This window comes from Cannabis sativa, chromosome 2 (assembly GCF_029168945.1).
Source record: "Cannabis sativa cultivar Pink pepper isolate KNU-18-1 chromosome 2, ASM2916894v1, whole genome shotgun sequence".
Lineage (NCBI taxonomy): Eukaryota > Viridiplantae > Streptophyta > Magnoliopsida > Rosales > Cannabaceae > Cannabis > Cannabis sativa.
This window is the reverse complement of record NC_083602.1, coordinates 91,463,774-91,491,453: the sequence shown is the minus strand read 5'-3', so window position 1 is coordinate 91,491,453 and position 27,680 is coordinate 91,463,774. Positions and strand designations below refer to the sequence as shown.

The window sequence follows — 27,680 nt, the reverse complement described above, 5'->3', positions numbered from 1 at the left end:
CCCTAACTCAATTACACTAAAAATATAAACAAAGATCACAAAGGAATGTAATTAATTAAAATCTGAACAAAAGTCCCTTCCATATATATTGTCATATAAATAAATATAAGGGAAGGAGATGATGGGGTGGGGCTTTAGCTCAGTTAGAAGATAATAACTAAACCTAATAAAGGAAATAAACAAAATTGCAGCCCACAACTCATACATATATGTCCATAATAATATAAATTAGAATTAAAATTATGAACAAGGGTGTATACAACAACAATACATACACATACATATTAGTAGTGTGTGTAGTACTACTACTCCTTGTTTCGGGAGGCTCTGTCTTTCCTTTGACCACCAAGAATACGAGAAATCTGTAGACCTCTACTGAATGCTTGGTTGAAAAGCATACGAGTTTGGAATTCCGACACGAATGGAAACCACGCCAAGAAAGCAACCGGTGTGAACAGAAGCAAACCCATCACTATCTCGAACCCCCGAGCTAGAGTCCGAATCGATCCCCAGAACCCAGCTCTGTGGACTACGGGTTTCAGGGCTTGTGCAATCTGGAATTTTTTTAGCAAAGCCAAGATTTTTACATATTAGTAAATTTTAATCTTAGAAAATGAAAACCTAAAAAATCTTAAGGAAGAGTGGATACTGACCAAAAGCATTCCCCAGCCAGTGGGCATGAAAGCAAGAATACACACAAGAATGTCTTGAACTGTCATGTGAGGAAGGGCAATAAGAGTGATGATAATGCCCACAAATGTCATGAATATTAACCCCTTTATTAGCCTAAACATGAGTTGGAAATTCGCGCTGAACTTTCGCCTCCCGACAGACACCGTCTTCAAATTCAAATTTAACAAAACAAAGTATCAGTATCGACTGGGAAATTTTTTATTATTAAGAAACGAAATTTTAGTAACACAAGAAATTACTCACCTTCATTACAAACAAAATTACAAATATCACCAGCCACGAAATGCCATATACCTGTCAATAAACGAGTTGTAAATAATGTCAGTGTAATTTTTTGTTTCTCAATAATATAATTTCGTTGAAGGGATGGACTAAAAGAAGTTAACAAATGCAGTGAAAGATAACAACAATTAATTATTATGGCTAACTAAAAACGGTACTAACATTAGATTGGGAAGATAACTTAATAGGGCTTCTTAGATTACTCAACATTAGCTATTATAAACATATAATTGAGCTTAAAAAGATGCGAGGGAGAGCAAGAATTACCAGGAAACTTTTGTTGGATGAAATGGTCAAGTGATATACAAGCCCATACTGATAAATAAAGAATCGAATAGCTAACAGTATCTCGACTACTATACCCCGGATACCAGAATGACGGAGATGCTCTTGCTCCTCCTCCCACCATGATTCCCAACTCTTTTCAGGCGGAACACCGATACCTCCTCTGTTGCTTATCCACTTATTCCAATCAGTCCAATCATCGACAATCTTTTGCCACTCAAAACCAGAAGGATTGAATAGGAAAGGTGCGAAAAGCCAGGTGCCAACCATAAACCACATAGATATAGTGATTAAAACATACGCAACATCACTTCTGTAAGGCTGGCCAAATATCTGGTACACAATCAACAAAATCATGAGCTCTAGACCCTTTACAAAATGGCTACGGGAGTAGAGCCTATAGTTGTCGGCAAACTTGGCATGGAACACGACAAATCCTCGACCTGTAGACCTATATTTAGCACCTCCGTGGAGTAGAGTCCTTCCGTAATAGTGGGTTTTTGTTCCGAGTGAGAATGTGAAGAACACAGGGGCTAATTGCAGTTGCATCAATACAAATTCACTTAGTGCGGTCCGGAAACCTCTTTCGAGACCAATTTCCATTAACATAGGTAAGGCCATCAAGAAACCAATTTGAACAAAAGATTGAGAAGCAAGAGCAACTTGAAGGGGCTTGTTATCTCGTACACCTGGTTGAGTACTTAAACCCTCTTCAAGACCACTAAGAACAAGATAGAGCCGACCGTAGAGAAACACATACACAGTAAGCACAGTTACCTGGTAAAGCAAGACACATCATAGGGTCAGTTAAATAATAAATTTCAATGTCAACTAGAAAGTGTTAAGTTTTGAAATAAATACCAAAGTACTGAAGTAGAAACCAATTGTTGTGAAATAACATGAACACATCCGGAAAAAATCAAAACGGTGTCCAAGACGATAAATATCTCGACTGACTGTCTGCTCTCCATTTCCATTAGCCACTTTCGCTTCAAACATGGAAATCTGGTTGAGACCCACATCTCTCCCTTTCCCTACTTGTATGTACTCATGATGAGTGACATTTCCCTCACGTAACGTAGAGTTGAATCCTGTATAATAATATTTACAGTAGTATGAGGAAGATCAAGACATTTTTCTTTATCTAAAATAAGATAAGACAGATCAAATCGAAAAAAGAAAACATAGGAACTTTTGATTCACTGAATATGTTTTGTACCAGCAAATATGTCTTCACTCAGATTGATAACCTTTGACGCTTTACTGACACCTCCTCTAGTAAGGTGAAAGAGCCTATCAAACACATCCGGATGACCATAGTGGAAACGAACCCTGTATGAGCAGAATCAAAGGACGCATGTTTACTAAAAGCAGGAAGAGAAAATACCCACGAAAACTCACTAGAACTTTTAAGCCAAGTATAGATTAAATTTTCATACAATAAGATAACACACTGTTTTAGCAAACTTAACAGAACACGCCAAAACATCAAAGAATTACATGATACACATCTGATCTGTACTGCAATTCTTAGTCCACATCACATCAGAAATTAATGGTAAAATACCAACAATTACGATTTCAAATTAGAGAAGATTAACTTACTTCAGTGGGTTAGCCAACAATCTCTGACCAATTGTAACAAAACTGGTCTCCTGATTTGACATGAACCAAGCTAGAGAAGAAACACTACACCACACAGCAGAACAATTAGAATGACTATCCTCGTAAACTATTATATCAAAAACAAACTGTGTCACACAACCTACCTGCCAGTAAATATATGTTCCCTAAGTCCAAGAATTGAAGGAAACCTCACACCATCATGCTTCTTAAGAAATTCTTCCAGCAAATTCCTCATTTTTAAAGCTTCTTCCATGTAGTTATCCTGCAATTTAGACCCATTTCAGGACCAGCACTGAAAATATGCTACAAATGACCTTTCAGAGAAGTAGAAATAAATTTACCTGGTTCATGTCTATCGTTTGCAAACCTTCCCCACGAGTGAAAATAATGGCATGATTCTGGTTTTCTGGCTTTCCCTCACCCAAGATTGCAGGTCCTGGAAGTCTTATTTTATATATAATCTGTATGAAGACAATAATTTTAAGTGAGTGAAAAACATAAAAATATAAACTTCGTAGAACCTATTATTAATAGCAAGCATTGCACCGCACTTATGTCTTTTCTACACTAGTGACCCTTACCTGATCTAGATTTTGAATCGGTTCCTGTGAATCAATAGACTTTGTTGGGAAAGCAGCTTTTACAAGAGTTGAATAATAAAGTTTTGGGTTTGTTCTTGAACTTGATCTGTCTAAGCTAGGTTGCTCAACCTCATCAATGTATGCCACACGGAGTGATGGATATCTGCAGCATGGAAACACATACCAATAAACTTTTGTGCAAGATGAAGAATCAAGAATCAAGAATTTTAAGCTTGAAAACATACGCTGTCATCAGCCTCAAAATGTCCTGTGCACGAGCATCACCAGATCGTTTGTGAATACCATACAGTTGGCAAGATACAACATATGTGAATTTCATATCAGCTACTGCCTGACATTGCGCCCACAGAGATCTTTCCCCTTTCTGTTGATCCTCTGAATTCAACTCCACAGCCTTATATCCCTCCATTAAATCTGAAGAGAAGGAAAGTAACATCATTAGCAAACAATCTATTAGGAATCTTTATTTTATAGTGATTAAGTATTGCAAAAAAAGATGCATTTGTAGTAATATAAATAAAGAGAGAACAGGTACCCCGATCTTCAGCCATATCAAGAAAAGCCTGAAGCTCCAATGCTTTCCGGTAGTACATCATACCCCTCACTGACATTAATACATAAACATTAGTAAATGCTATCAAGAATGTCTGAATATGGAATATACTATCAGTGTCATAAGTAACATTTAGAGAATACATATACATACAGAAAAGAAGACATGTCTGTAGAATGTACCTGTTCTAGTCAAGGTCTGGCCTCTGTATGAAGCCCAAAGACGGAGTTTTTCTTCGTGTTCATCAGATAATTTTAGCTGCTCCTCGTTGTGGCAATCGACTCGCTCAAGGAAGTTTTCCCATTCATCTGGACAATTTATTGCACTGATTCCGTCAAACAAATACAAAATGAAGGGCAGTTTAATATGAATAAAAAAAAAGAAAAAGAAATAAAACCTGGGAAGATCTTTTGTAAGTAGAAGAGAATTGAGACACCATCTTCATTTGGCTCTTCCAAATCACGCAAGGAGAAAAGAACCTCCTCTGTATAGTAAGGAGTCAACACCCTACAAACAAAGTCAATTAATCAGAAAAGATTTAGCATTTTGAAAAGGTAAGAGATGCCAGCATAGAGCATACAACTAGATAATAGCCAGTAATATAATTGCCATCCATAGTGCATTTGTATCATATGCCTCCAGAAAATAGGCTACAAGAACTTTGAAATTTATTCCAGATTGAAAGTTTGACTATAATGCAGCTGTTAGAAGATAATAAATGGCTATAGAAGTGTAAGACTAAAACAATAACAATTATTGTGCAGAAAAAGGCAAGTACACTATGTTTCATTTAAAGGGGAAAGCAATGAGAAATGGCTAATAAATTAGATTAGAAAGCTTACGAGAAAGAGAGCATATTGCGAACTTTAGGGGCATCAGGCATATCCATAAACAATGAATTTGAGAAAAACGACATTCTTCTTCTTGCTTCCAAATTGGATGGCACATCCATGGCAGATTCCTTTGTCGTAAGCAATAGATACAGCCGCTTTATCTGTGTATAGTTTTACATAGAACAGAAATCTTAGGAATTATTCAACAACATTTTTTGTAACGTTGTATCTAACTTTGCACACCTTTTCCTTCCACTGCTCTGTCAGATCGATAGGAAAATTAATAGCTCCAGCAGATGCAAATAACTGATATTGTTGATCCAGTGGGATTGATCCCTCAAAGCCTGATCCGCCGTGGATTGAATCCACCAAACTGCTCAACAAAAGATTAGAAAATCATTACCAAATAAAAAAGAGATATCACAAAAGTGCGTGCGCTATAGAGAGAAGAAAAATACAGCACCTTGATAGTTGATCCTCCATCATTATATCTCTGGTCACAGTCTCTAACATGTCCTGGAAAACAAGCACGACTTTGTTGCTATCGTCTGCCTTATTTTCCAACTGCAAATGAGAACTTGCATTATGACCCTTTAAAAAGTTATTGTGGAATTGACTGAGAATATGAATATATCTACATATACAGGACATTCAAAACTTACCATAAATTCAATAAGCTTAACAAAGTGCCCATAAAGTGTAGGGAGGGAACTCATCTTGAATTCAGTAAGTAGATCACCATCTGCTACATGCTTGTCAACGACATTGAATATATGCTCAACAACACTGGAAAGTTAATCAAGGAGATTAGTAAATAATGCGAATGATCTCAATATAGGATGGCCCTCGCACACTCTCAGGCTGACACTAAAAGAAATAAATACCAGGGAGGTTACAGTTCTTAAATAATAGGTTAACTTACTCTGTTTCACGTTTCCCTTGAACCAATTTCTTAATAATGTTTCTGAATGAAGCATAGCATTCACAAACAGCACAAGACATGTAACTGTCAGCCCCAATTCTCTTTTTTAGATCTTTATCTTTTCCATTGCTGTCCTTGGCCATGTCCAATGCTATTGGAATCTAGTGAGCAGATTAACAATAAGAAACGGACATGATGAATTGAGTATTCAAAATTTTATTGGGAAGTATGTCGAAACAAACCTTGCTGGCAAGTAAAAATGGAGGCCACTGTATAAGATCCAAATCACGGTCAGCCCAGTACGGAACCAGCAAAAGGTCCATTTCCCTGTTGTATACAAAAAAATTAGGCATGTGTAATAAGGAAAACACCACCAACATTAAGCAACCACAGTATGTCATGCAGGATAAACTCATTCTGACTACCTACCTGTTACTTATAAGGTCTTCCTCTCTAAAGCTACTTATGATTTTGTTCCATAGCTGAGCAAACTTTGCTGCCCCCTTCTCTTGGTTTGATGGGATCTTCATTGTAAATAAACAAACAAAAAATGACATCATTTCAAAGGGAAGGAGAAAAAAAGCCTAAATATACTCGACAGAAAAGGTCCTGTATGTAAACCTCAGCAAATTTGCGAGAGAGAGTTGCTCTCAGCCCTTTCTTCTTTGGCTCATTCTTTTCCACCGGAACCAAGCGGGCGTTAAAAGCACCAGGAAGGGACTCAAAACGAGATCTAAGCATTCCCAGTGTTCGAATCTGGAACCAAATTTGAAGCAACAATAAGCCACATTATGCCTTGAAGATAACTTACTACATAAAGATCCCACATATTCCATATTGAGAAAGCTTGAAAATTCCATAACACAGAACATTAAATCTATATTCTGTCAAGTATATCTAAAACGAAGAGGCAAAATGAAGAAATCTTCACACCAAGCATTTTTTTTTGGTGTGTGTGTGGGAATAGGACTGCATCGCTATTCAGATGGAAACACAAGAGAAATTGGAACTAACAAAGGTAAACTCAAATGGTATGAGAGGAGGGGTATGCGCGAGTTAGGGGAAGGTGTTCATTCAATTCCCATATGCATCAAAAAAAGAAAACAAATACATGAGAAATTGGAAGGATCTCTTCACTTAATCAAGAAAACTAGAGCAAAAGAGCATGCTTAGCCAAGTTATGGTCGCAATGTTAAAATTGCAACCAAGATGAGAGATTATTGCTAAGCAACATTTACGTAGTAGCATCAAAGAAAACCCACCAAGTAGCGATTACAGCTATCATGAAAAAGAGCAACAAAAATAAGAGACTACATCAAAATTCATAAGAATGTCTTACCTCTCCAAGTCGGCGGAATGCACCATAAATACCACCGAATAACGTTGAGAAGATTGCATACCAAATCTGGGTATCCATAAAATAGACCTGCAAAATTTTGCTATGTCAGAAATCTAATCATGAAGGCTGACGTGATAAGAAAAATATATATAGGGAGAGCAGAAAACATACAAGAATAATTGGAGCCCATAGTGCAACAACAACACCAATATTATTTTTGGCTGCACAAAAGGTGAGACCAAATCAGTATCACTTTTTTTTTTGCTAAGACAAATCAACATATCACTTGATCATAGGAACTGCATTGTTTTATATATAGATAAGAACTAAAGCATAAGAACTTCATATATTCATATATAAACCCATTACCACGGGGAAAGAACTCGTGCCACTGAAAAGTAGATATATGCACTTCCATGATAGCTTTTGTCGGTCCTACTAGAGGTTTTATCTGTATCCAAGACACACATGTATAATCGCTCATCAGCATGTCATTAATCAGATGAAAACAAGCAAGGTATATAATTATAAAATGTTAAAAGATTGAGTTGCCACACGGTTCTATAATGCTGAAGTGTGCACATGAGTCTTGTTCCCTGATTTTATAGAAATTGGCAGAATTTCTATTGTACTTATATGTAATTTTTAGCTTCTTAACATTGGTTTCAGTTTAAAGGGAGTAGCTCACACTTTTCCTTGAAATAATCTGATATTGTTAATACAAGTTTGAGGCTATGCATCCAAAAAGTAAAAAAAAAAAAAAAAAGATGTAACATGACATTGGCAATTAAAGAACAATATTTCAACTCGTTTCCTAAAATTAAACTAGTAGATCAAAGTACAACACTTTGAATGTGAATAGAGAGTAGAAAGAAACCTCTATATAGTAACTGAATGCCAACTTTGTGATTATAAGGAGAACCCAAAACATGGTATACCTGAAAAATTAAAACAGATTAACCAGATATCATATTGAGCATAGGGATCATACTAAATAAACCGATTCCGGTAATAAGAACACTGATTCATACTTAAAAAGTGAAAATGTACTCTCATGCATTCCCCTGCCAACGTAGAGGCGTGGCTACAAATACAAAAAAAAAAAATCAAAAGGTTAGACTCCATCTTAAAAAGCTGAAATATGTCAAAATATCATAATATTGCTTACCTGGGACCACCACATCATTAGCATCACAATTCTATAGTTTGATCTCTCAAGGAAACGACGGATGAAAGGAAATAGAAACAATAATCCAGCCAGCATATTTGGAGACAAGTAGATCACAACAGCCAAAATAAACAAGGAAGGCGAACTTGAATTGTTTCCAAACCAATTTTTTATTGTTTGAGCAAATCCAGGAGGGTTCTCCCAAGTATAAGCATAAGTAACTGGTAGAACTATCACCCAAGCAGCAGCTGAAACAACCTTCAATATATACCGTAACTTGACATGAAATGACATACTCCGTTGTGCTTTCCAATTAAGTATTACATCAAGAAAAGCTGCACATGGCAATACAACTAATTACACAATAAACAAATTAAAAATTCATAAATCCATTTTTCATACAGCAATGCCAGATAAATGAAGAAACCAGAATAGGGTTCTTTCGACTTCAGCAGAGTGGGGTCCGATGGTTAATGGGATATCAGTTTACAGCAATGCCAGATAAATGAAGAAACAAGAAAGGCTAAGTTCCTTAGTTGCTAAGTTCCTTAGCCTTTCTTCTCTACCAACTTCTTCGTGTGCAATACCAGCCATGTGGTTAATGGGATATCAGTTTACAGTGTAGTAGAGTAAAATTTTGGCTTCTTAATTGCTAAAATTTTAAAGATATTTATTCATTTGAATCCTTTTGAGCAAAATATGTATTTGTAAATAATGGATTTAACATCTGGTAAATTTTAAGTTAGTAGGATACCTCAATCTTTTTTTATTACCATCAGGCTCAATGGAAAAACTACATCACAGCTATTTCATAAATTATCAATGTCGCCAGTCAAAACAATGAGAAATCTCAAGTCCAACAAACTCTTAGCTACGTCTTCAAAATCCATTTGTCATACACATCTATTATACTTCACAGGGGAAGTAAATAGAGAATAAGCATGTCAAATTTTGAAGGGGTTGCTAAATCAGAAGCGGATGTGTGGGAGACAGTCAAATTTTGGACAGCCACTTGGGTCTTTAGAACAAAACACTTTGAGAATCTGTCCTTTTTAGACTTATGCAGAGATTGGAAAACGTTTTTATAAGTTTTCAAGGATGCTCCTGTCTTAGGACTTTTGTTTGATGTTAAATGTAACCATGGTTTTCCTCCGCGGCTTATTAATAAATATCGGGGAGACCTCTCGATATGTGGGTCTATACCCTTTTCAAAAAAAATAGAGAATAAGCATGTCATTAGGCCTATTTCATAAATAGGTAAGGAAAAAGAAAAGCACACTTTACTTGCCTTGGCCAAGCTTCATTATTGCAGCAGTTATAAAGATACTTAACACTTTCTTGAAAACATCACCACTAAAGATCGCACCAGGTTGTCCAGTACCATTCCACGCGATAATAATCATAGCCTTGTAGAAAATACCCATTTTTCGCATCATGTCACAATATTAAGAATAAGAAAGAAACGTGATGAAAATTGACAAAGTTAATACCTGTAAGCAAAGAATAAAAAAACTCCACATACGGTCGAAGCTTCTGAAAACATGCCAAAACGACCGTATCTCAACAAAATTAACTTTTCCAACCCACCGATCACTGCTAATTGGCCTGCTGTTTTCCTGTGCACCATCCACAAAATAATCTGACTCCAATCACACACCTTTTTTATTTATTATTTTCCTTCTATAAACAAGGATGTACACAACTACTTGAGCCTATAATTCAGGTGGCTGGGTGTGTGAGTTTGTGGGGGAAGAGACACGGGTTCAATTCTTCTTTGTATCAAAACCAATAATGTGCCCAACTCTCAAGGAAACAGGAAATTAAAAGCAAATGGGAAGACAAATATTGTGTGCCCATGTTAGTAATATGACTAGCAGGTTCCGTAATATAGCAAAATTCTGACTGATATATGATGATTTCATAACAAGTTCATAAGAGCATCCCATCAAATGCATGAAGGGGTGGTAGAGAATGTAAAAATATTATGATAAAATCTGATCCCCAGGAATCCGAACTGACTTCACTCTAGAGTACAAAGTATTAGTGCAAAATAAAGCAAGTGCTTACCCCATTTCTGTCAAGGCGGCGTTGTTCAAGAGGCATACAAAAGAAATCAGCATCCGCCCGCATTGGCCAACCTAACCGGAAGCAATCAACGGACCTGTAATGTATTGCTGTGAATAATTTGATGACTAGTATAAAATGAGGAAAATTATAAACAGACTAATGCACTACCAAAAGTATTCATTCAAATCGTCATAGTTCCTCCATTGTGAATGCTTTGATCTTCCTCGTTTACTCCTTTCAGCTTCCTGCCACCCAAAACAGAATCATAAGATGAAAATTAAAGAAAGCACAAAGTTAATGTCTTCCATTCAAATATTCTAAACAACAAAAAGAACATACTAGAAAAAAAAATTCATAATCTACCTCGGCAATCACTTCATAGATGGGAGTAACAACTTTTCTTAAGAAAGCCTCTTCTTCACCTCCATAGGCCGGCTTCACATTCTCACCTGTCATGGGACTGACATTCCCAGCTAGCATACCATACAATTCAAAGGCCATCTAAGAACACAAACAGAAGAAAAAAAAGTACAATAAATATAAATCCATTGTGCATTTGATAGAAGAACGCTTTTAAATTTAGCACCGGTTCGTAGAAATATAGCATTTAGTTTCTATTTTATAGGAAACTTTCTTTGTCAATCTAGAGAGAAGTTGTCTAATTCCTTATCTTTATTTCTTATCTTTAGTCGAAACTCCTGAAAGAATTTATGTTCTTTCAAGGGAAAGAAAAAATAAAATTGAATATTACTCACTATACTTCATAATATAACTACATCATATTTTAGTTTAACCATTAAAACACTTTCACTGGAGCTGCTGCTATATTTATGATTTAGAGAGATATGTATATATATACAAAGATGCATACATGATGATATATATAACAAAGGCATTCGGGCATAAATCTTAAATTTGCAGCCTCCCCCCATATTAAAAGATACAGTCCCATGTATAGAAGTTTGCGCTGCTGAACTTCTTGCTGTATGGTTGGTAACCTGCAGTTAAATCCACAAAGAATTGAGTTCATTGAGAAATTAAATAATGCACAAAGTTAACAAAACCCCCAAGGCTGTAACCTCCTATTCTCATTAACTAGATTACAAGAAATTACAAATTAGAGGCATTCACAATGAACCAAATACAAAGTCATTCAAAATCTAATGACAAATAGCTCAGCACAAAAAGCACTCACCAAAGGCTACTTTTACGACCCAAGTACTTGCACCATTTTTTGTAGTTCTTGAAGAGCTTCTTCATCACTTCTGTCAGAGCACAATCATCCAACTAACAAAATAAATGCACTAGTCAGAAACCATTTATAAAAGTTAAATTATAAACTATTGACAAACTCTATGTTCTTTTTTCTACAATTTTCTAGATAACATCATAAGTCATAACACTTAAATACCAGAAGTTCAATCATATAGGCTCTACAATTTGACTACTTGGCCGTTGACTACACAAAATAGGAAATGTGGCACCTTCTATCTTGCTTAAGACAATGACCTTGTCAGCAATGTCAGTAGTCTAAAAGTTCTACATACTCATAATTAGGAAACAATAGATTGAATATGGCTGGTAAAAGACTCCTAACAACAGAAAATATTATGATAATAATCTCACACAGAAGGTAGTCACATCAATGTAATTTTCATATTAAAAAAAAGAAAAGCAAACAATTATAATTTACAACCTTGGGCTGCTGATCAGGCTTTGGAAATTGTCGAATGTGCACATTAGCAAGCAATAAAATTAGGTGCTCTCTTTGATTTGCCACACTATCCTTCTGTAAAATTGATTAAACATGTAAAGGATGTCAATTGGGCATCAACATGTGAAGGACTATGGCTCGCTATGCAAAACTTTAGTGCACTGTAAAAGAACAGTTGAATTTTTTGCCAAATGCACAACCTGAAACCCAAACATCGACTGAAGCCAGTCCAAAATGTCTTCATCTTTTCTCTTGTTATGGTCCTTGGGCCAAGGAAGACCCCTAGTGTTACGGAGGGCAACAACAGCAGCTTGGATCTGAAAATTACAATAAAAATTAGAATAAAACATAAAGGCAATGCAATTATAAAAGTTAAATGTACCAGTCTAATTTAGGAATGTTGGTAGGCAATGTGATTGTAAAGCCTGAATGTTACAAACATACCTCGGGATATCTCATAATTGCCTGATTTGCACTATCAGGATCTAGTGGAAGAATATTATATGGAACTAGAATCTGAGTCTTCTCTAAAACTTTATCTTGTGCCTCCAGAATCTGGGTTCATCAACCATGAGGAACAAAAATAAAGGTCCAAACTAGAGCTCACGAAAAAGCAAAATAGGAAAAACATTCAACAAAGAGTGATACAGGAAACTAAGACAGCACGAAGGATAACAGGTAAATGTGTATAACCTCTCGATCGACTTCCATGGATTGCGTCATATTAACTGCTTTTAAAACTTCAAAGAGTACATTAGCAGTCTGGTATGCCTTGGTAAGCTGCGCACTATAAAACAGCAAAAGATTGATTGTCAACTAATGCAAAAACCAAAGTGATCGTCCCAGACATAAAATATAACCCACCGGTCAGCTTTATCTGCAGCATTCTGCAAAGCTTGGATATATTTTTTGTAGTAATGCTGATAAAAACTTTGCATTTCACGTGCATCACTCTTTTTAACCCTTCCCATTAATGTTGGATCATTTTCCTGAAAATCAGAGTCAATATAGCTTAGGACTCAAAAGAAAACAAGCAAGAAATCTTAAAAACACTATTAAATCTGGTTTATAACAGCCACCAAGACTCAAAAAAATTACCCTTTCAAGACGCTGAAGGAGAGCAGTTTTAAATTGCCGAACACCACGACCACTCGATGTGGGATCCAATCTATGAGCTTTCTCGAAGGCATAAAACCGACCTACGACAGAATGCAAACAAATTTCACATCAGTAATGCATACATATAGAAGGGAAAACAATTCTAGCGAAACATCCACTACACCAGCATAAAATAGAAACAAGGAAGACAATATAGAAGTACGCTGAAAGGAGATACTTAAAGGCCTTAAGCAGGCACAGAGCGAAAGAAGATGCATTTACAAACTAAGCCTAAACTCATGATACATTAACTGGCATTTCCATACTAAACCATTTGCCAAGATGATTTGTTGTGTACATGACCAAAAAATATAAAAAAAACACTTAAATTAAATCTACATTTTCAGAAATGTACCATAGTTTCTCGCTATATGCACTTAAAATTTGAGCTAAAAACCATTATCAACCGAGTTAGACAAAAGTAGAAACAAGATCATAATTTCAATACCATATACGAAACCAGGCAACAAAAACGACGCATTCAAAGAAAATTATAAACCAAAGAATAAACTTACAGAGATAAGCGACCCTCGGATTACTCGACTCAACCTCATTAGCAACACGAAGAATCGGAGCAATCTCAACAAGCGAAGACGGCACAACCTCACTATCAAATATACTCTCTCCAAGATTACCAGCAGTCTGTGTCCGCTGGATCCGCCGCTGCGGCTGTTGCTGCGGCGGCGGAGTCTGATCGGACCTCCCTCTAGAAGTCATTATTGCTCAAACTCCAATCAAAATCTTCCCTGTAAGCATTTCAACAACAAAAAACCAAAGTTCAGAAGCTGAAAAAAGACAAAAATAGCAACAACAACAAGAACAACAAGTACAGCAATACAAACCTTGTGGAGTGTGAAAGAGCTTGAATAAACTTGATCAAACGTAATCGAAACCATACAATGCCGAAGACGATGAAGAACAGAACTTGAATCTTCTTCTTCTTCTTCACTGAAACCAGAAACCCTAAGAGAGAGAAAGTGATTAGCAGAAGAGAGAGAGAGAAGTGTAGTACTTAGTACAGCTGAAACTTTAAGCTACTTAGGTGCAAAGGAAGAGCTTTGAGAAAGTTTTTTTTTTATTTGGCGCTAGCTAAGTGACGTGGCAACTTATTTTTGCCTAAAAAGACTAGTGGGCCTCATATTCTGGACCTCTATTTCCATAATTACCCTCAATTTTTCGAATTTTTACAGTTACGCCATTGATAGTGAGTGTTCATTAGTGTTTCGCAGAATGACATTTTTACCCTCGTATTAGTGATACAACAACAGTAAAGGGGCCGGGGTTATTATTGGAAACTCAGTGCTTTTCCCGCTTTTTAACGACTGACAGTGTCAATATTGTAATAAAGAGCAAAAACCAAGGGTGAATTGGTAAAGAGATTCAAAATTCAAAAAAGTAAAAGATTCGAAGAGATCCAATGCTATGAAACCGGATTAAAAGAGGTCCGTTTTTCGGTTTACGAAAATACTGTTTTACCCTTCGGCTAAAACATCACACTAAACTGGCCGCTTAACTACCGTAGCTGAAAATCCGAAAAGGGGTAGAATAGTAAATAAACAATCCGCCGATATTCCGATTTGACATAAATCTAAAGCTTTTTTTTAATGGCATTTTGAGTAAATAAAATAAAGAAAGATGGGTAATTAAGAAAATTCCAATCTAAACAGAATTAATTATCCTTGGGAAAATAGAGAAGAGGAGATGATTGTCGGTTTGTTTTGTCATAAAATAAACATTTATTTATTTATTATAATAATTATTAATTAATTATTTGGTGTGTGGGACCCACAAATGGGTAGGATTTTTTTGGACTGACAAGGCAAGGAACGTGATGATGAGTGAGAGAGAATGAAGAGAGGACTAGACTAAGACTTTACTACATCTTTGCATAACTACACAAAAAGGAAAGCCAATAAAAATTGATAATTATTGTAAAAAAAATTAATGGCTAAGATTTTAGGCATTCAATTTTATTGCATTGATGGTTTAAAAAGAAAAAAAATATATTTTTTTTTTTGAATCAAAGATGGAATTTATTCAAAAACATTCAGAAGATATAATATTCTTTAGAGCGCTATGAGCATCATGCTCACTATATTCACAATCTGACAAATAACAAGACCCTCTAGTAACACAATAAGCAGCCTTATTAGCAGATCGTTTAACAAAAATCAAATAAACACTAGTAAAAGAAGAAAGCATCTCATGGCAATCCCGAGCTAGTAATCTAAACTGAGAAGGCATAAGAATAGAGCTATTAATAGCTTGAACCACCACCAAAGCATCAGTTTCAATTACAACATTAGTCCACTGTTTCTTCTTTATCCATCTCAAGGCTTCTTTGATCCCAATTATTTCAACAATTTCCGCCTTGACTAAGCCAAAACGACTTACAGACAAGGTCGTAATCAAACAACCATTGGAATCACGAGCCACACAACCAACACCAAACTTGTTTTCAGCTTCAAAAATAGCTCCATCAACATTCACCTTAACCGTATTGAACACAGGTTTCCTCCAACGCTCACATGCATTATTAATATCATTAACTAGCAACGCACCACCTTTTTGAGATTGAGCATTCTTCCATTGGTCAATGACAACTCTAGCTGACCGAACCACCTCCATAGTCGAACAGGTTTTACTATTCCACAGCACATCATTTCTTGCAGCCCAAATTTTCCAACCAACCATTGCCGCTTCACACACCAATACCCGGCTTTGAGTTTCAGCGACATTAAAGAACCAGCTACTAAAGTCTACCCCTAACCCAGCAGCCATATTAACACCTGAAACTCTCCAATAAGATTGAGCAAAGCCACACTGAAGAAGAACGTGATGAATGGATTCACTAGCAAGGTTACAAAAAGGGCACATCAAATCCACATTCACATATTTTTGTGTTTAACTGTGTCTTAGTTGGAAGGCATCCTAAAATCGATCGCCAAAGAAAATGGTGCACTTTCGGGAGAACATCAAGCTGCCACAAATTGTAAAAGCATGGGTACTGGGTTGGGTGTAGACTTTGGTATCTCTTCCAGAAACTCTGCAATAGAAGAGACCCTTATTTTTTTTATCTCGTTGAATTCTCTTCCGTTGTAAAAAAATTCCTCGAACTATACAAATTGTTGCAATATCTCTTCCAGTTATATTATGTTCATTTTTTAAAATAATTTGCTTATGTGCCTATATAATAAGGGTCTATTCAATAACTCTAGGATACTTAAAATTTAATTTATTAACGTTAAATATATAAATTGTAGCTTTAAGAATGTATATAATGTACATATTCTCATATTTTATTATTAAAATGTTATTTATGTATTTATTTTTTGTTTAAATTTTTAAATTGTGTTAAATTAATATGCTAATATTATATTAATATTATATTAATAATCATTTTGGGAATAAATCAACAAAATATTAATCTCTAACTAAAAGCATGGGTGATTATGGTAATCCGAATGCCACATAATGAATTAGACCCTTTACCTCGATGAGTGAGACCTCTCCTACATAGAGATGGAAATTGGTCGGTTAATGTACGGGGAATGCAATCCCCGCCCCCATTCTCGCTACCTATTTATAACCCCATCCCCGCACCATCCCCGTCTAATAACCAACGGATTCGGGGTAGGGGAATACCCATCGGTTATGGGGAACCCATCGGTTATCCATTAAGGTAAAATGAAAAAAAAAACATTAATTTAAAATAATTGAAAAAAATAAATTAAACCAATATTCTCACAAATATTTATTATGCATTCATAATTCATAGAAGATAAAAGATAAAACTACTTAAAAAAAAGCATAACCTAATAGAAAATAAAAACTAAATATGTCTCAAAGTTTAAAAAAAAAACAAAAAAAATTATATATATCTATATCGGGGTCGGATATGGTGCGGATAGTATTATCCCCGCCCCCGCCCCATCCCCGCTTCGGGTATTGAAATTGTCCCCCACCACCGCCCCATTAACTACTAAGATGGGGAATCCTCACCCCATTAGGTGCGGGTCCCCGCGGTTACCCATCCCTGCGGTATAAATTTCCATCTCTACTCCTACATGCTTGCCATTCTCCCAATACAATATAATAAAAATAATAATTTTTATTTATTATTAATAAATGAAATAAAAACAAAAATAAATTATTAATAAATAAACTTTTGTTACATGCTTTCCAGCTGCTATCCCCTATGGTTTTGCAGAAACAATGTTTTTTTTTTGTCTATTTGTGTAATGTTATTAAAAGGTGTAATTTTAAGACTATTAATTTAATCCTTTCAAATAAAAAATGAGGAAATGTAAGAATTTTATAGGCATATTAATTTAATATGTGAATTTGCATATCTCTACTTATAATTTAAAAAATAATAAGAATTCTTAGTTTTTTGGTCATATTAATTTAATTGGTAATTAAATATTTTTGATATTTTCTTCTTGACAAAAAAAATATATATAACAAAAATAGCAAGTGTATATAGTTACTCTATTTAAAAATAGATTCTACCAAAGAAAAAAATTAATGAACTTGTCAAAAAAAATTATTTGGGTTCTAACAAAACAAACTATGTACAACAATATATATATATATGTTAGTAATAAAGTTAATAATTAAATCTAATGTGAGTAATTGTATATTTGGATTTAAATGAATTCTATATGAAATATATTTTTAGAAATATTTTTTTTTATTTATTATAATGTTGTGTAATAAAATTTTTCTTGTTTACATCTGACCTGAATTTTAATTTTAATAAGTATTCTTGTCTATTTATAGTTAAAAAGTTATTCTTATAATAAAAAAATAAATAAAATATATACATAGTACATTTAATACACTGACCATTCACCATTTTTTTAAAAAAAAATTATATATACTACTGAAGTTTTAACATGTTGTTTTAATGATTATTCTTTTGGCAAAATTATGTCTCTATTTGGTAATTAATTTTTATTTTATTTTTTTTTTTAAAAAAAAAGGAAATTTCAAACAAATTTATGTGAAAGGTTGAACAGTCCCATCTTCCATGAAGAGTCACATAAAGGAATTATTAATAAAAGTTCAAAATCCCTATCATGGTTGGCACTTTTTTGTTAATTAATTAATGAACTAACTAACTAAAAAAATATGCCTTCATTTTTAATTTTAAGTTGGTAAGTTGAAAGCTACAGTTATAATGTTGTTGAAAACATAGTCCCTTTCAAAAAAAAGTGTCAAAACATCATAATTGTTTAACAATAGTTGAAAACTAGGTACCCAACAAATATAGGGAATTAAAAAATAAGATACATTATTAATAATTGGAAGATTAAAAACAAGCTCAAAATAGCTTAAGAAAATATTGTGAATTAAAATTTCAGTACATGCATTAGTAAATAATTGAAGGAATTTGTTAAATAATTTGCGGCATAAATATTTAAATTTAATTTTTGACAGTAATAATATTTAAATTATATTTTTAGAACTTCCGTAAATACATTACCATTAAGTGTCAAGTCAATGGACACATGCAAATTCTTGATTGGTCCAGAACATTAAATTTTATCTTTTATTTAAAATTTAATTTAAATATACCAATAAAAAATGACAAGTGAATAATAACTTGACACTTAATGGTCAAATTCCGTAAGTTCCAGAAATATAATATAGGTATTATTACTATCAAAAATTAAAGTTAAGTATTTTTCTGTAATCGAGAATTAAACTTAATTTTTTATCTGCAACTAAAAATTAAATTTAAGAATTTGATAAACCAAGTAGAATAGAATTCCCACCTAGCAAGTACAGTAACAAGAATAACCGAAAGAGTAAGATCATCTATGCATTGTAGGCAAAATATTTGTGCAACAATAAGCCAAGGATCTCATCTCATACCCCAAAATCACAAAACATATCTGCTATGCTAATACTATAACCTAATTCTCAAACCCTACTTATGGGGATGGGATCAAAGCCGCGATCTTTTTTACAATTCGAACCCACAAGTATTTACCGAAAAAGTTTCACTTCCTAGACAACAATGCGAATATTATGGGGAGAAGTGCTCAACATCCATAGAGGGGAAGCTGGATTGTGTTATTTTCATTCCTTGCAGTATACTCTTTGCTATTTCCTTCTCCTGTATAAATACAACATGCAAAGAGTAATATATATACACTTTTGAAATCTATAATCCAGCTTAAGTTGTAGTAGAGATGTAAATGAGGCGGATTTTTTCTTTTTAAATGTTAGCTTCAAAAGAAAGAGTTGGGACGGTCGACGGGTCGGGTTAGATTGGGTCTAACCTATCTGGCTCGAAAAACTTAATGGGTCGAGTCAGTACACAAACTAAAAATTAAGATGACGTTTAGTATGTGGTGTTTAAAATAATTTGATTAATTAAAATAATAAATAACGAATATAATTATTTGTAAACTTAAAATTATTTTTGATTATGCATTATCTAATTAAATTACTGTTAATTGAATTATATTATTTAGCTAAATAAATGAATATGATGTTGTAAAAAGTTATATAAAAAATATTAATATATTAAGTTCATAGTATTAAGATTGAAAGGAATAGTTATACTAGGGTAATCTTATTTCCAAACTAATAATTTTTTTAAACTTAAAAATAGAAAAACCTCGTATCAAATATGGTAATGTAAAACATGTTGTAATGTATAAACACTTAATTCAAAAAAAAATATGGTAATGTAAAAAATTACCATTCCTATAAAAGATTATATCATACCAAACAACCCTAAATGCAATTTCATATTTATGTAAGCATTATTATTATTATTATTATTATTATTATTATTATTATTAGAGAAGAACCTAAGTAGAGAAGATGAAGACAGATTCATTTTTATAATTAATATCTGAACTGGAGACAAAAAAAAATGTCTTTCGGTTGGGTCCGACCCAACCTGAAAGAAAAAGTAGTGGGCCAGGTCGGTGCGAAGACCCGAATAGCGATCCGCTTGTTTTGGGTCGCGGCCACCCGACCCAACACACAAAAAAAAACCCATTTTGCCCTCCCCTAAAGAGGTGCATTGTAGTTTCACCCATATCCAAGAGAGAATAACAATATTAGAACTTACAGGGCCATTGTAATCCAGAAGACGGGTACAATACACCTCTGCTTCTTCAAATCTCTTAACATTCTTGTAGTGAGTAGCAAGAAAAAGCAAAGCTTCAACCATATTGGGTCCTTCTCTGTCTTCATCTTTCATCCTTTCCAAATCCATTTTGTAGTAAAACGCCCCTCTTCAGAACGCCCAAGCTCATGATGTAGCTTAGCTAACTGGCACAATGCAATAGCTTCCCTATCATTGCCATTAACTGCCCTTTTGTAACACTTAATTGCTTCATCAAGCATTCGAAGCTGATCGGTTTCATAACACCGGGCCATGGCGATCCATAACCGAGAATCATTCGGTTGCAAGAAAACAGATTTCTTGAAGTAATGAAGAGCATAGTAGTGCATACCCATCATCTCATAAGCTTGGCCTAATCCATACCAAGCTCGATAATCGCATGAATTTATGTCTATAGCGCGGCGATAAGCATCAACAGCAGCAGGAGTATTTTTCATTTCAACATACTCATGTCCCATCAGTGTCCAAGCTGACAAATAATTTTTATCCAATTTCAATGCTCTTTCGAAGTATAAAACCGATTTTTCATGCTGCCCTTTTAAGCTGTAATAATTCCCAATTATGCAACACGATTCGGGTCTGTATTTATCTGTCATGAACACCCTATGGGCTAGGAAACTCAGGGCAGCAAAACATTCCTTTGAATGAAACTCAGGGCAGCAAAACATTCCTTTGAATAAAGCACATTAGAATACATATCCATGTCCTCAACTCGATACGGATCATTCCTTAAAAGTTCTTCGAAAATCGCTTCAACTACTTCAAAATCCCTTAAACTGTACTGAGCTTTAGCAATTTGAGCCTGAATGTAGTTACTAAAGCTGAAGGTACCCTGCAAATACTCATATTTTGCTAAGGACTCATTATGCATTCTTATTTCTTGGTAGGCACTAGCAAGAAAGAAGTCCTTCATCCAATGGTTATTGAGATTAAGGTTGTTCAACATGTCAATGGTAGTACATAAGGACTGCAACTTCGACCAAGCATCCCAATTCCACGGGTTGTTATTCACCGATTCAACAAGAACCGAACAAGCAAGATTTTCATTGCCTTCCTCTTTGAGCACAATTCCATACAAATATAAACCGAAAGGATCAATCGTGCCATTCTCGAAGTGTCGATAGCTCCCTCTCCAAAGAAACTAGTTCGCGGTTCACAGCACTACTCTTACCTAATGGTCCCTCGAGTTCTATCGTTTCTTCCTCTTTGAGCTTTTCTCCAGCCTCCATTAACAAAAAATAAATAATAATGAGAAAAATGGTGAGTAAATCATATTACTAAGAGTACAAATACATACAAGGGCATTGCAATCTCAAGTCTCAACCACTAACAAACATCATATAAATCATCATAGTAGATGCCAACAATTAAATTCCTAAGAGAATTAAGTGATCAAATAAAGTTAACAGCAAAGATAATGATTTTTTGATGCTCAATCTAGATTTTAATGGCATCTTCTACCTTTTCAAAACCTTTAAATTTAATCAACAAGCAAGCACCATACTTGTCTAGTATATTAAATGTGCTATTTTACTAGCTAATGAGGATATGCATTTATAGAATCAACAGCCAGGAACCAAATATTATGGCATAGATGCTTGAAATATTGTGTGTTAAGACAAATTAGATAAGAGATTTTCTAGCCAAAGGAAAGATAGAAAGAATGTGGGAAAACCAGATATTGCCCTACCATATTCTCTACAGTGAAAAAATGACTTAGCCAATAGGTAAAAATCACCATCCACAATCTCATCTTCCTCCATTAAAGGAGTAGATACATAAGACACACCAGTTGGTGGAGTTAGGGCAATATCATCGGTGCGGAATCTGCGCCGAATGCTAGAGCTTCCACGTTGGAATCTGGTGTTTGCAGGAGTCAACTTTGCCGGGTCTAACTCAATACTCACAAGTTGTTCTGCTGCCCTGCAAAAGAAAAAACAAAACAAAAACAAAATGGGTATTCATGGAAGATCTATAACTTCAATTTCTATTTCTTCTGAAACAAACCAAAATAACTGAAATCAATTTTATATTATCTGAAAACCCCAGTTTCTAAAACCCAAAGGAAACTCATATTACTTTATACTAAAATTCTATAAATATAGGTATGTAAATCTATCTATAAATTCCATAGATACATGATATGTATATGTATAAACCAAAGAATCAAAGATAACAAAATTGGGTATCAATGGAAACTCTCTATAACTTCACTTTAAACATATCAACTTTGCATAAGAGGAATCAATTTTAGATTATCTAAAAACCACATCAAGGAAACTCATAATACTTTAAACTCAAATTCTATAAAAATATATAGATATAGATATAGGTATATAAATCTAAGAAACCAAAATAACTTAATTCAATTTTATATCTATCTAAGAACCCCAGTTTCTAAAACCCATCATGTAAGCTCATATTACTTTATACTCAAATTCTATAAATACTTGTATATATAGGTGTATAAATGTATGTATAAAGAGGTTTAGGGTTTTAGAAAGGTGTTACCATTTGGAAGAGGAGTAAAGGCATCGATCACTAAGTTGACGAATGGCAGTTCGAAGCTCATTTCTGCAATTCTCTTTCGGACTACTCATCTCTCTCTCTCTTACTATGGCTACTCACTTTCTGAGAGAGAAAGCTCCTTAAGCATTTGTTGAACCTTCAAAATTAACTTTTTAGTCAATTTTTGTGCCCGAAAATGCATACCGGAATATCATCTTTCAATTTTTTTTTCACGGTGGTGTTCGTTATAGTTACAACATTATCTTTCTAAATTTTTAAAAATTTTCGAATAATTTACAGTTTGAAAATAAGTATGAAATATTTTAAACACGCATGGTAGATTGGAATATCAAAAATTTTGTTTTCAGTACAGTAAACTATTTAGAATTTTTAAAAAATTAACAAGTATAATATTGTAACTATAACGAATATAGCTGTGATTTTTTTTTAGTTGAAAAAACGGCATATGATTTCAGACGTAGAAGTTGACTAAGAGATTATTATAATAGAAGGTTATAATTAACACTTCTCTTCTATCATTAGTTTCGATTGTGGAGACAGTTCAAAATCAATAAAAACTTTCTTTGGACGATAATGTCCCTGTTCTTTTTCTTTCGGTAATGCAAACATTATGGTACGTTAGGAAGTAATAATAAGAGCATTGTTATTGGGTATTAGTGGTGTCCAATACCTTCTATAGGCGGTGCCACCTTTAGTTATCGATATTCTCTAAAAACTATTTTCTTAAATTATATTGGACTCGATACTTAATTACACTAATAATAGTATGACACCGAAGAAAGTATTAAGCACCAATAATACTTTTTAGTGCTTTCTTTGTGAAATTTATTATATAAATATAGATTTTTTTTTTTGACGCGGTGATCAAAATCACACATGATTAATAACGCGACAATCCATAATCGGCGGTTGCACCTCCTCGAACTAGAATAGTTCATCATCTAACCGAAGGGCATGCTTTTGTTAACTTATTAATTGGATAAGAAGAAAAAAAGAAATAATTTGTATTAATGATTAATACGGAGTATAATTGATGAGATCAAATGTCTTAAGAGGAGTGTTACTGTCAACTTCCTGTTACAACCTCTTAGTCAACCTTCACGCCCGAAAACACATGTTGGAATATTTTTTTTTCAATTTTTTTTACAGGGTGTTCGTTATGCTTACAATATCATCCTTGTAAATTTTTGAAAAATTTCGAATAGTTTACAGTGTCGAAAATACGTTTAAAGTTTTTTGAACGCGTGTAGTAAACTGGAATATTAGGAATTCTGTTTTCGGTAATGTAAACTATTCGGAATTTTTCAAAAATTTATAGAGATAATACTGTAACTATAACGAATACCGCTATAAAAAAAAATTTGAAAAAAAAAAATATTTCGACATTTGATTTCAAATGTGAAAGTTGACTAAAAAATTATAATAAGAGGTTGTAATTAACATTCCTCATCCGTAATTATTCTCCCAATTATTTTAATTCAAAGTTTTCTCTTGCTTATCTTATTATTATTGTGTTCTTGTTTATTGTTCATACCATTTACTTTCCTATTTACAAAAACCAATTTTATTTGGCCACACAAAACATTGATTGATAGTAATTGGTGATTCAGTTCTTATGGACGATACTTGATTTTATCAAAATTTTATTACTAAATGCAATATAATGATTCTTGTTTATTGTGTGTATGATTCTTGTCATCATAATCAATTTTTGTATAAGACATCACCACATATGTTATAATTTAATATAATGATTCCATTAAGAATCTTATGTGGTATTAATTTTTAATTGACATATCCCAACTTTGCCAAAACACATATAACACATATTTAAACTAAAACAAGGCTCATCACATGCCCAAGAGACACATTATTAAATCAAACACCAAATCATAACAACTAAAACAAATTGGGATGAATCTTATTCTTAACTTAAAATATACACACAATCACAACATTTGAACCAATTCTTCCACTGCCGATTTGATCAAAGTTTGTTCTTGTACCAAAGAACACCTTTTTTCGAAGATTCATCATCTTGTTCAACGTAAAGACACTCTTTGGCCTCTCGCCACATAGCCTTAATTATTGAAGTCTCATCTAAACGATAGTACTCTCCTAATATTGGCTTCACAGCTTTTGTTGCTTCTATTGCATTGTAATGTGGTATTTTGGGGAATAAATGGTGCAACACATGAGTGTTTGAAACGTTATGAAAAACACTATTGAGAACTCCAAAATCTCGATCAACGGTTGACAAAGCACCTCTCAACCAATCCCATTCGGACGAGTCATAGTGTGGCAGTGCAGGGTGAGTGTGTTGTAAATAAGTGGTCAAAACTAGCAAGACACCTACTATTAGCAATGGTATCCCATGCACGAACAAAACCCAACTCAATCCTTTGGCTAAGACAAGTTGGTGTAACACCAATGTGGTGATGAAAACACCAATATCTGAAATCAATATTTGAAGCCTTTCATTTTTTGAGTATATTGGAGAGTAAGGATCATAATGACAAGCGAAACGGTCATATGGTCTACCTAATATATTGCAAGCTAAGTACAAAGGCCAACCAATGGTTAAAAAGAAACCAAGTGTTAGGACTCTCCCTAGTGGATTGTTCAAGTATTTAGAGAACCATGGCATTTGAGATTTCGTCTTTGGAACAAAGGCTTCATCGCGGTCAATGGAGCCAGTGTTTGAATGGTGGCGTCGGTGACTATACTTAAACGAAAAGTATGGGAGAAGAAAAGCAGAGTGGATAACGAAACCAACCATGTCATCAACCCATTTGTAGTCACTAAAGGCATGGTGACCACACTCATGACCAATGAGCCCTAAACCGAACAAAATGCAGCCTTGGGAGACCCAATAAAGTGGCCAAGCAAAGTATAATAGTGGCTGAGGGGAAAGGTGGTAGTAAGAAGTTGCTACGTAGTAGAACAAAGAGGCGAAAAAAAGGTCTCGAAGGAGATAAGAGAAGGATTGGAGAAGAGAACGGTTGAAGCAATGGGGTGGAATGACTTTCTTGAGTTGACTTAGTGTGAATGATGGCGTTGTGTGTGGTGCTCGATCAAGTCCACTGTTTTCACCATTGACTCCCATTTTTGTTTCTTCAAAAAGATTAAGAAAAAACAAATAATACTATCAATTTTTGAGCTAAGTATGGGTATATAATGCATAAGAAGATGATATATTGTATAATAATTAGTAACTATGGCTAAATTGATAGACAAATTTCAGATATTTAGATAAAAAAAAAAAACTTAATTGTCATGGAGATCAAAATTGATAGGGAACCCTTTTTTTGGGATTCAATCTTAAGACTCCCACAAGCACTCTCTCATACCTCATATGGTTATTTAAACTAGCTCAAGTGTTTAAAATTAATAAAGAACCATAGCAATAAAAATAAATTACTTTGTATACATGATATGTCTACATACAAAATTGAGCTAAAATAAATAAGTAAAGTAAAATGCCTCAATTTCACTAGATTAGAGCTTATCCAAAAAAAAAAAAAAAGTTACCTTGAAGAGAACTTTAAGAAGATGTAAGAAGTGTAGCATGTAATATTATTTTTTGTGGTGTGACAAGAGAGAGTGAAAAAGCTATGTGAAGAAATATTATATTGTTTAAAATTATGAACATGCAAACAACTTGAGAAAAAGTTAAATATCTTATATAGAGCTAATTATAAGAGCAATTTCACAAAAGATATGTCATCATTTAATAAATGATTTTGTTTGGACTTTCATAAAGGGTTTGGAAAGTCACATATTGTAATTAGAATTAGATGTAGGCTTAACTTGATAATTATAAGATAACTATTTGATCTTTCTTTACTTTTAGAGTTGGTAATATGAGTCACAATAATTGTAATACAATACGATGATGACAATTTCAAAATGTCACGAAATAAATAAGTTTGAATTATATGTTTAATAATTGTGTCATTGTGTCACGTTCAGGTTTCCCTTAGTTGTGTTGTGTCAATCATAGTGACACAATAACACAAATGAACTTTTGTAGGTTTCATATATTCTTTAAGTGAAAATTCATGTATATCTTGATAATCATGATATCATGCGTATTGTATTTATGTTTGAGTTTTTGACACGTTTAACATGTTTGTGTTTATCTTAATCGTGTTATGTCACAAATGTGTTAACACGAACACAACACAATAACACAAATTGCAAACCAACCTTACTTGCGTTACCTAATTAAGTTGTTATTTCTTGTTTTGTAATTTAGTATTAATTAGTTGGCCAAACTTTTGCTTGACCAAATTAATCATTATTGCCCTTCCTTCCCTACTTATTAATGTAGAGTTTGACAATTTAGGCACATTTTCAATGCCTCTTGTGAAATTTTTGCCCATACAAATAATAATTATCTTATGGTATTATTTCAACTAAATGGGTAGCATTAGGATATGACATGTGTGTGGATACTTTTTGAAATATTTATAATTGAGTACTATTTAACTGATTATATTGAAAAATTTAAGCAATAATTGGGTAACCATTTTATACTAATTTGTAAGAATTTAAGATATATTATTATAAAGAACATAAAGTATCAAATGATAAATAATAGGAATATTATAAACAAAACTTGCTTTGAGTAACAAAATCTTGAAATGAATTTGAAATGAAAAATTTTGCGAACTCATATTTGTTTTTTTATTGAAAAAAAACTTTATATTGTTAATAGATAGGATGGATTAATATTGAAGGAAATAATAAATAAGTA

At 33.8% G+C, this 27,680-nt stretch overlaps 3 protein-coding genes and 1 pseudogene across 3 annotated transcripts; all 4 read right to left on the bottom strand.

Annotated features, from left to right (window-relative positions):
• Positions 1 to 25: 25 nt before the first annotated feature.
• On the bottom strand, positions 26 to 14,280 carry LOC115721388 (callose synthase 3). Its single transcript, XM_061111056.1, has 43 exons — positions 14,085 to 14,280; positions 13,758 to 13,988; positions 13,183 to 13,283; positions 12,949 to 13,073; positions 12,778 to 12,871; positions 12,529 to 12,639; positions 12,285 to 12,401; positions 12,067 to 12,159; positions 11,566 to 11,657; positions 11,242 to 11,368; positions 10,734 to 10,871; positions 10,539 to 10,615; positions 10,371 to 10,464; positions 9,794 to 9,919; positions 9,592 to 9,709; positions 8,304 to 8,638; positions 8,167 to 8,219; positions 8,013 to 8,073; positions 7,505 to 7,586; positions 7,307 to 7,356; positions 7,136 to 7,222; positions 6,418 to 6,552; positions 6,226 to 6,320; positions 6,039 to 6,123; positions 5,797 to 5,957; positions 5,537 to 5,660; positions 5,338 to 5,438; positions 5,118 to 5,247; positions 4,884 to 5,035; positions 4,439 to 4,548; positions 4,224 to 4,349; positions 4,024 to 4,092; positions 3,713 to 3,902; positions 3,468 to 3,630; positions 3,228 to 3,347; positions 3,030 to 3,148; positions 2,866 to 2,949; positions 2,480 to 2,592; positions 2,122 to 2,351; positions 1,243 to 2,037; positions 937 to 987; positions 654 to 839; positions 26 to 554 (listed from the first exon to the last, which is right to left on the bottom strand). Exons 2-43 carry the CDS (start codon positions 13,957 to 13,959, stop codon positions 306 to 308), a joined length of 5,871 nt encoding a protein of 1,956 aa, XP_060967039.1. The 5' UTR covers positions 13,960 to 13,988; positions 14,085 to 14,280; the 3' UTR covers positions 26 to 305.
• A 999-nt stretch (positions 14,281 to 15,279) lies between these two features.
• LOC133034606 (uncharacterized) lies at positions 15,280 to 16,119 on the bottom strand. Its single transcript, XM_061109721.1, has one exon. The coding sequence runs from the start codon at positions 16,117 to 16,119 to the stop codon at positions 15,280 to 15,282; it is 840 nt and encodes a 279-aa protein (XP_060965704.1).
• Positions 16,120 to 19,004: 2,885 nt separating this feature from the next.
• LOC133035193 (anaphase-promoting complex subunit 8-like) lies at positions 19,005 to 23,057 on the bottom strand (annotated as a pseudogene).
• Positions 23,058 to 24,654: 1,597 nt separating this feature from the next.
• LOC133033874 (delta(12)-acyl-lipid-desaturase-like) lies at positions 24,655 to 26,598 on the bottom strand. Its single transcript, XM_061108933.1, has 2 exons — positions 26,453 to 26,598; positions 24,655 to 26,035 (listed from the first exon to the last, which is right to left on the bottom strand). Exon 2 carries the CDS (start codon positions 26,025 to 26,027, stop codon positions 24,909 to 24,911), a length of 1,119 nt encoding a protein of 372 aa, XP_060964916.1. The 5' UTR covers positions 26,028 to 26,035; positions 26,453 to 26,598; the 3' UTR covers positions 24,655 to 24,908.
• Positions 26,599 to 27,680: the final 1,082 nt, after the last annotated feature.